Here is a 9,521-nt window from a genome sequence, read left to right as displayed (position 1 = left end):
AACACCAGAGAATATCCCAAAGGCTAAAGCAAAAGGATCACTTGAGTCCAGCACTTCAAGGTCAGCCTGAACAGGCAAAATTTAATGCTATATATATGCATTTTTATCACTTACTATAAACACACCTGTTTTAGACAGGACAGAGCAGAGGGTGTGGCTCAGTGGTAGAAAGTCTGCCTAGCACAAGGCCCTAGGTCTGATCCCAGCACCACCTAAAAAGCCAAGCAATAAAAAACCCTCCTACTAAATAAAAAACTGAAAGTGAGATTTAGCAGGCCAAGAATGGGAAGGAATGACCTCAGAACTTGCTCTCAGCTCTGGCCTCATTCAGTGTAACAGGGGCAGGCTAAGTGCCCCTACAAAGTAACCCGAAAAAGACCTAATATAACAGTATAGGCTCCTACCAGGCAGTGCTGGCAGGAGGAGCCTGCAAAACCCGCATTCCACAGTGACCCAAGAGAACAGCCGACCCAAAGGGCCCTCTTCCCACTATGACTCCAGGGTCGGGGCTCAAAGTTCACAGGTGCATTAAGCCAAAAGTTCACAAAGAAAATACTAGTCTCATCAATATTTAACTACAGCCCACTTCCCCATTCTGAGGACTTCCTCAGGAGACTTCCGTGAAATGTGCACATTTGGTAAGCTCTGCACCCCTGCAAACGCTCACGCTGATGCTTATCATCCCAGAGTCAGCCCGCAGTAGGAAGAAGAGTCCAATTTTCCCTACAAGGAAAACGGCCAGATTCCGGGACTGACAGACAGACGACACACCCTACTTACCCTAGAGCCACTCCCAGGGTATCCGTCCCTAAATAATCAGCCTAAGACTTCGTAGCACGCTGCCAATTCCTTCCACCATACTCTCTATTTCTCCTTTTGAAGACTTTCTCATCTCTAGAACAATCTCACTAGATTTGATAAGGAGAAGTTGCAGGCATGGCAGGAGTGGTCAAGCAAGCCTGTAATTCCAGCACTTGGGAGGGTCAGGCAGGACTGCTGGGAATACAAAAGGACACCCAGTCTTAATCACACTGGATGCCTAGGAAACGGTGATGGTGAAGACAAGCCCTGGCTTCTCCATGCCCATTCATAAAAGTATTTTAATAACCTCTAAACATCAACTTGGAAGGGAGCTATGCTCACCCCTTTTGGCCCTCAAAAACATTCTAAGATTCTCCCCAAACAAGCAGCAAAGGGGAAGAAAGACACCAAAAGGAAGAGCAATGAAGAACACCAATAAGCCACAAGAGTTGTTTTCATTAGGTCTTCGGCAAGAATCCATTCATCCCAAAAACCACCAAACCACCGTACAGGATAACTGAGAAAGCAGCCCCTCCCCGCCCCCCCAGCACCATGGCTACTCAGTAATCTATTTCCACCCTCCACAATGTTCACATCAATCAGGAACCTTAAGACTGGCCTGGTTTTTGACTCTCTGCTATACACTCCCTTATCAGCCCTGCTTAGGAGAAATGTTCTCCAAGTTTGCGCTGTTCACACTTCAGGCCTGAATCTGGCAGAAGTTCCTGCCTTTCAGGTCATGATGGGCAGGGCCTAGTAAGTTTGCTGGCTCCGGCATTTGCTAACGTCGGGAGGAATATCATCTCCTCTAGTACTTCACAACGACTGAAGGGCGGGAGTACCAGTTAGTTACAAAAGGTCCCCAAGCTCGAGGACGGGAGGTGGTGCGGCGGCCTTAAGCTCCGCCAGTGAGGGAGGGAACCGCGCTTCCTCTCAGCCAACTGCTGGCTCATTTCCTGAGCAGGAGGAGGGAGCGGAAAAGCCGCCAGCAGGCCAGTCGGGGGCTTTCCGGCGGTTCCCCCCTCCCACCCTCATCTTTCACAGGTTAGGGTCGGCCCCTCCCGGGCCAGAGGAGCACACACTTACTTCTACCCCTCTGGCCGGAAACCTCAAACGAAAGCAAAGGGTCCCCACCCTTTGCGGAGAAGGTGGGGGAGGGAAAGGCCGCTGAGCCCCTCCCCTAGCCGCACCCGGCGCCGAGGGACCGAATGAATGAGCTGGGGCGGGGGGGGGGGGGAGAGAAGGGCAGCCCGCGCCGTGCGGGGCTCGGCTCTCTCCTGGGTGCAGCCTGCTCGCGTGAGCACCTAGTTCCCTCCGTGCTCGCTTACCGGGCCATCGTAATCGAGTCCCACCCAACCTCGGGGCTCCGCGCCTAGCCCGAGCCTCCAGGACGCCGTGGAGCTGAGCTCCACAGCCGAGGGGCGCCGGTCCCTTCCTGCTGCGCCTCGCCCTCCGCGTACCTGCTCCCGGGCCCGCCTTTCTCCCTCCACTTCCCGCTGAAGGCGCTCGGCCCTCTCCTCGGCATCATCCGCCTGCTGCTGCAGAACCTGGATCTTGCGCTTCACCGCCTCGATGGTGGTGATCCCGGCCATGGTGCCCACCTAGCTGCTTCTGGAATTCGGGGTCCTACCTCCTCCGCTCGGCGTTGTAGCCGCTCCTCACCCTACTTCCGCCTGCTCCGCCCTGAAATACCGGAACTCACCCACCCGCCCGGATGTGACGCCTGCCACCGCGCGTTCCCCACCTCCCCTGCCAAGCAGGCGGGAAGACAGTCCACTCGAGGGGCGCGGGCGAAAGTGAGGGGTGGAGCCTCCCAGTCTCCCTAGGTGACCGCTCAGGGCGGTCTTTCCTCAAACCAGTAAAGGGGGGCGGGGTTGGGTAAGGCTACCATAGTAACTGAGGGGCGCTGTGGTCTAGCCTCACCCACCAGGCTGCCTCCCAACAATGGTTGGCCCATTTACAAGTATGGTGCTGTCTTTATACTTCCGCAGTTGACCCCTCTCTTCAGTGTGTCCTCTCCACTCTGCAATATAAAATAGCCCACATGCTTTCATCTTACTCAACGACAGACTCCAAAACCAGGTTCTGGGAAAAGCCCAAAAGACTATAGACTTCATCCTGCAAAGAGTCCCAGGGAGCTCCCTTAAAAGTCTGTTCAGAGGATCTGTGGCTATTGCTCAGTTTGAAGAGCACTAGCCGAGCATGCACGAAGCCCTGGGCTCGAGCTCCAGAAGCGTGGAAACTGGAATAGCTGCGGGCGAGTATCTGTAACCTCAGGACTGGGGGGCGGAAAGAAGGGGTGGAGACAGAAAGATAAAAATTTCAAGGTCATCCTTGGCAAAGTGGCTAATTCAAGGCTAGTTTGAGCTACCTAAAATCCTGTCTCAAAACAAAACCCCAAACTGTTCAGATAAAAGTCCCTCCCATCTCCTGGAAGGCAATAAAGGAACTACAGGGGTGGGAGAGATGGCAAGTTGGCATTCTATAAGGTCAGGTGTGAATTTTAGTGTTCTGTTTAGAATACCATTTCCTGTTGCTTTTTTTTTTTTTTTTTTTTTTTTTTTGACAGACATAGTTCCCATTAGCTTTGGAGCCTGTCCTGGAACTTGCTCTGTAGACCAGGCTGGCCTCAAACTCAGAGATTCGCATGCCTCTGCCTCCCAAGTGCTGGGATTAAATGCATGCACCACCAGTCCAACTCCTGCTGCCTTTGAGCGTCTGTATGCACGACCAGTTACAACCCCTTTTGTAGACAGATTATTTATGTCTCTATCATAAAAATTCCTTATTATTGTTCCCCTATTATGTCTTTGGTGCAACAATAAGATATAAATATCTGGGAAACCATTGTGGAATTTAATCTCTAAACTGTAATACCTTTCATCAGTTTTATTCAGCTTTCAGTTGCTCCAAGGAAGTGTTATATGAACTAAAATCTGTGTCTACAGGACCTACCTACAGGATCTCTGGACACACGACTGTAAAGAGGTTTACTTTCTTTTCTCTTTGCTACTCTAGTTTTTGTTTGTTTGTTTTGTTTCTTTGCTTACTTGCTTGCTTTGTTTTCGTTTTTGAGACGGTGTTTCAGGGAGTCCTGGTTGGCTTCACGTCATTTTGTAGTCTTGGTTGATCTTAGGCTCTGGACCCTTCATCAGCTTCCTAAATGCTGAACTTCCAGGTGTGGACTATCATAGCCTATCTTTATTTCTCCTGCCTTCTTGGAAAGTAATAACCATAAATTCCTGCTCTGATAGAACTCTCCTCTTCCCTTGAGAAATGGGGTGTGGAGTAGGATATGGACCTAAAACTATTAACATGGGCTTGGGGAATCAGCCCTGGGGAGGCTCTGGGCTCAGCAAGACACTTACTGCTCTCTTGGTGTGATCTGGTACTCAGGTACCTCTCTAAGAGAAGACCGCTCGACAATGAAACTATTCAGAAGAAACAACTTGGACAAATAGTAATTTTCTCAGTAGAGTATCTCCTGTACACGTCAGAGAAGCCCCGGTTCTGACACTCAGTAACAGCTGTCTTGATGACCTAAGTATTTCTTAAGCTTGTTTTAAGTCTCTTCAGAGGAGTTGCTGGTGAAAAGTTTATCATCTGAATGCTCACCAGCAGGCGGCGCTGTTAACCTCCCTGTACCCTTAGACCTCATCCTAGGCAAACCAAAAAGTTGAGCCAACACTGCATTGCGTTCCTGAGGCGTGTACAGATAATCTCTTGATCCAAGGAAGCAGACGGGTAGATTCGCGATAGCTTTTAAAGGCATGACGGACTGGCAGGAGGGAGACCAAACAGTGCTATTGTTTTCCTGGTGACAAACAATGCAACCTACCAACAGGTGTCTCTGTCCACCCCTGTTCTCTTCTTTCCTCATCCCTCCCAACATGTGTTCCTAAAAAAAGGGTGTTATGACTCTCATGTCCTAAGTCCTACCCGTTGCATTCCTCTTCCCTCTTGTTTCTCCCTAAACAGCTTCTGATTTCATCTTGGATTAAGAGGATCTTATGGGTTGGAAAGATGATGTGCTGTACAAGCATGAAGCCAGGTGTGGCTCTGTGCATCTGCCGTCCCAGAGCCGGGGGACCGAAACAGGTAGATGCTAGGCTTGGCCCGCTAGCCTAGCTAATCAGTGAACTCTGGGTTCAGTGAGAGACTCCACCTCCACAGTCTCACAGGCAAGCACATACACAACCACACATGCACAAAAAAAATTACACATGGTTGCACAAAAATGTAAATAGACACTTACGGCTGCCGAGTGCTGGGATTAAAGGTATGCACCACCACTGCTCTGGGAAGAAAACCCACAGGATTGGGCTGACCTTGCCACATCTCTGCCCTTTCTTTATTCAAGCAGCCCTAGAAAATCCTATACACTCAGAAAGGTTCCTCCGATAACTAAAACTACCAGTGTAAACATGGGGTTATTGGCTCTCTCTCTCTCCCTGTACAGTTACATCAAGATAATATGCTGCCTACTTATTTATTAATCTCAAGGTCAGAAGCTGAGCTGTGAGCCTTTTCTGTGTTAGACAAAGCACCCTCTCTACAAAGATTAGCACCTTATGATCCTTGCTCTATATTGAAATCTCAGTCTCTTCCCAGTTCCTATAGACACCCTACTTACTTAAAATGAAGAGTCAGCAGGTTTTTCAGTAAGGGGCCAGATAGAATTTCTGGCTTTGCAGGTCATACGAACTCTGCAGCAATTATTTTATTGGAGGGAGAAAACCACTAGACAATATGTAAATGAAAGAGCATGGGTGTGTTCTAATAAAACTTTACTTACAGAACCAGGCTGTGGCAGGGCTATACCCACAGATGGAACTTTAGGAAAAGATACTTTTCTTCCTGCTTCTGTCTCAACAATTCCCCCCCCCCCACACACACACACACTCTTTTTTTGATTTGTTTGAAATAGGGTTTCTCTATACGGCCCTGGTTGTCCCAGAACTTACCATGTAGACTAAGCTGACCTCACACTCATAGAGATCCTCCTGCCTTTGCCTTCCATGTACTGGGATTAAAGGCATATGTCACCACGCCTAGCCTATTTCTTGTTCCTGTACATATCTGTGAGGGGCACTCACTGACTGTGTAAGGAAGGTAACAAAGGGGACAGGGTTAGGTTGAGGCTTTTAAATTTTAAAACATTTTACATATTTAAGTATTTTAGGCAGGCAGTGGTGGCACAGGTCTTTAATCCCAATACTCAGGAGGCAGAGGCAAGTGGATCTCTGAGTTTGAGGGCAGTGTGGTCTACAGTGACTTCTAGAACATTCAGAGCTACACAGGGAAACCCTCTCTCAACAACCTAATATTTTATTGATTCCTATATAAATATAGTGGTAAGACAGGGTTTGTATAGCATATGAGTGTTTGCGTGTGTATGTGTGTGTGTGCTGTACTCCTGGGTGCAAAACATCCTAAAATTGGCAACATTCACCCCTAGGGAATTCCATTATCCTCTGAATATATTGGCGTACTTTCTGGGACTCCTTCCCTCTCCTTCTCCCCAGATTTGCATCCCACTGACCTCTTGTCTTGGTTCTGAGCTGTTTCTTTCTGGCTCCTGAGGAAGGTCCTGCCTTCCCAGGGAGGTTACTTAACATCTAACAAAATTGCTGCTAACCTGTCATAGTGCTAGTTTGTGAAAACGTCTGTCCTTCTGCCTCCAGACTTAGGATCAGAGAGATCTATCCATCTGTACCTGTAAGCTAGGCTAAGTGATTCAAGCAGGCCTTCAGGTCCTTGCTCAATCCTGGAGACAACATATTGTTGTTTTTCCAGTTTTCCTGAAACAGACATAGCAGTGTGTAAGGGACAAGACTTTTAGACACCGTGACTGTACAGTGTGCATCACCCTGCTCACACCACCAGCCTCTGCTGTCATGTGCTCAACACTCACTATGTCTGAGCCTTTGGAAGTGAAGAGCCAAAGGGAAGAGGGCTTGCCTCAGGGCAGAGACTGAATGTGTAGATCTAAATGCACTTGTAAGTGATCCACTCCATCCTTTAAGCTGTTTTCCAACAGCAACTGTGATTTTAAACAAGATCGGCTTTTATTTTTCTCTTTGCCCAGATGCTGAGAAATGCCTGTGTGACTTATAGACTCTTTCATGACTTCCAAGATCCCCATGAGCTAGGTCAGCGTTGGTGGGCACTGGATTTAATCCCCAGCACCCCAAATAAGAAATAATACTGTAATCATGTGACTGGTCCAAATCATTGTCACCTCACTTCCAAGCTAGTGTCTGGAGCCCAGTGTAATCTCTAGGGTGGCCACAGGAAAGACCCCTGCCCCGGCGGTTCTACCTGCAGAATAAAAGCCTCAGTGACCCTTAAAAAAAAAAAAAAGAAATAATAGCCAGGTGGTGGTGGCGCACACCTTTAATCCCAGCACTTGGGAGGCAGAGGCAGGGGGATCTCTGTGAGTTCGAGGCTAGTCTGGTCTACAAGATCTAGTTCCAGGATAGGCTCTAAAACCACAGAGAAACCCTGTCTTGAAAAACCAAAAATAATAATAATAAATAAGTAGACAATCCTCTGCTACTTTTCTTCAAAACAGATGTTCTCTATAGTCTCTCGTTTCTATGCAGAGAGCATCAAGATTGAGGATGAAGGAAAGTAGGTGCTGAACTAGAATAGGCAGTGAGTGAAGGCAGCTAATTTCAATTTTCAGAGGGGAAAGCCCTAAAGAACTATGTGATTTATTCAGGGCCATGAAATAAGGTCTAGGAAAATATATTTGCCTGCTTCCTAGTTTCTGGTCTAGTCCACCCTTGATACCTCACTGCTCTTGGATGAACAGCATTCCTTGTAGCATCTCTGTGGCATAAGGGCAGATGCCACCTTGACCAGGACAAATGAACCCATATAGGGTCAGGGTCAATGTGACCTCCATTTCCTATTGTGAAATCGAAGCTGCCTTTGTTGGGTAATTGAGAGATGAGAGTTTCCCTATTAATACACACAAGCACATGCCAAGCCTTGTACACAAAAGCTAACAATGTGGCATGGGGGAGGAAGTGGATACCTGATAGCATGCATCGGGACGTGGGAGCCCCTCCCTTGGTCCAGGTCCTAGGAAAGGTCATTAGATTACTGGGGAGGAGGTTGGGTAGTACAGAAATGAGACTTCATATGTCTCCTTTTTTCTCAGTGCTTGACATAGAACCCAGGGATTCTTACATATTAGGAAAGCAGTACTATCATTGAACTATGCTCTCAGCTTCAGTATGCCTTTGAGTAAGAAGGAATATTCCAACCTAAGAGCATGCCAGCAGGTAGTACATGCAAAAGCATCACGCTGGCTATGCATCCACAGCCTGTGAACCTGTAAGGAAGCCAAGTCCGTAAAGACTTACATCAGCCGCCTTCTTCTCTGCGAGCTCCAGCTTCTCCTGGGCATCTTTTAAAGCTTCAGAATACTTGTCAAGCTCATCTTCTGTTCCTTTCAGCTTCTTCTGCATGGTTGCTAATTCATCCTCTAGCTGTAGCAACCCGAACAGCAACCGGAGACATAAACATAACCATGCGTGCTTGGACTCTTAGGACCTCTGAGCTCGGCTTCCATGTTACCATTCCCCCCAGAGAGACACACTTTCTACAGCCACCGGTCCGTGTGTTAGGGCTGTGGCTTGACGTGAGACCCTGGCCCTAAGATGACCAACTGTGTGGGATGGTAAACATCTAGTGGGGGAGGTGTCAGCGATGCTATTGAAGAGAGGGGAAAAAGGGAACGTGTCTTACCTTCCGCTCTACAAGTCACACTTCCTTCAAAAACATGGTCTACTTTTGCTTAAGTCAGCAGACACACTGTGGCACAGAAGAGGCCACCGGCTTCCTCAAGGTCATGTGGACAGTCTAAGGTGGATACCCTAGAGTAGCGGTTCTCAACCTTTAATGCAGTTCCTCATATCATGGTGACCCTCAACCATAAAATTATTTTATTGCAACTTCATAACCATACATTTTCTGCTGCTGTTATGAATGGTGATGTGTTTCCTGATGGCCTTAGGCATCCCCTCTGACATCCAGCAGGGTCATGAGCCACTGCTGGTTGAGAACCACTGCTCTAGATGTTTTCTGCCCCTTCATTTTCCCATGAAAACAAACCACTTTCTCTCTCTCTTTCTTGTTTCTCACTCTCGGTCTTTCTCTCTCTGGCTGTCCTGGAATTTGCTATGTAGATCAGGCTGGTCTCTGCCCCCTGAGTGCGGGGTTAAATGCTCACCTCTGTTTTGTAACCAGTGAGAAAGGACAATGCCAGTGCCCACCTGTTTGCTTCTTTCTTCTGCTTGCTTCTGCTCAGCTTCAGCTTGCTCAGCCCGGTCCAGAACATTCTCCTTGTCTAACTTTAGCATCTGCATCTTCTTCTTGATGGCCTCCATCCTGAGCTGTGGCTGTTGTAGGCTCACCTGTGAGCACTGAAGGATGGAAGGGCTGCCACCCGAGTGACGAGATGCTCCCCAAGTTTGAACATTTATCTGTTGTCATGGCTCCACCTCCAATTCCTAACATGGTCTTTCTAGCTCCCTCCTGCCCCATCATTGTTCTCGTGGGGGAGCCCAGGGTCACACGTATTGATAGACTGACATCACCAGCAAGAAAAAATATTGAGGGACAGCTGAGGCTGATTTTAGACAATGGAAAGTGGGGGTGGTGGGAGGCTGACCTTGAAACTTTCCACTCATTCTTGGCAGCTCTGTGGG

General features: G+C 48.2%; 1 protein-coding gene across 12 annotated transcripts in view; it reads right to left on the bottom strand.

The window, feature by feature from the left end:
* The window catches only part of Tpm3 (tropomyosin 3), a 27,817-nt gene extending 18,617 nt beyond the window's left edge, over positions 1-9,200 (bottom strand). For 5 of the 12 annotated variants that reach the window (XM_038310813.1, XM_038310816.1, XM_038310818.1 and 2 more), the window contains exons 1-2: positions 9,087-9,200; positions 8,175-8,300 (exon numbers count right to left, since the gene is read on the bottom strand). In XM_038310813.1, the coding sequence (XP_038166741.1) occupies positions 8,175-8,300; positions 9,087-9,200 (240 nt within the window). Of the gene's footprint in view, positions 1-2,261; positions 2,509-8,174; positions 8,301-9,086 lie in introns of those variants that run through there. The other 7 variants (XM_038310820.1, XM_038310822.1, XM_038310821.1 and 4 more) reach the window with 4 other exon arrangements.
* Between the last annotated feature and the right edge of the window lie 321 nt (positions 9,201-9,521).

Source organism: Arvicola amphibius, chromosome 14 (genome assembly GCF_903992535.2).
Source record: "Arvicola amphibius chromosome 14, mArvAmp1.2, whole genome shotgun sequence".
In the NCBI taxonomy this organism is placed as follows: Eukaryota; Metazoa; Chordata; class Mammalia; order Rodentia; family Cricetidae; genus Arvicola; species Arvicola amphibius.
Note: the sequence above shows the minus strand (reverse complement) of the source record. Positions and strands in the feature narration are given on the sequence as shown.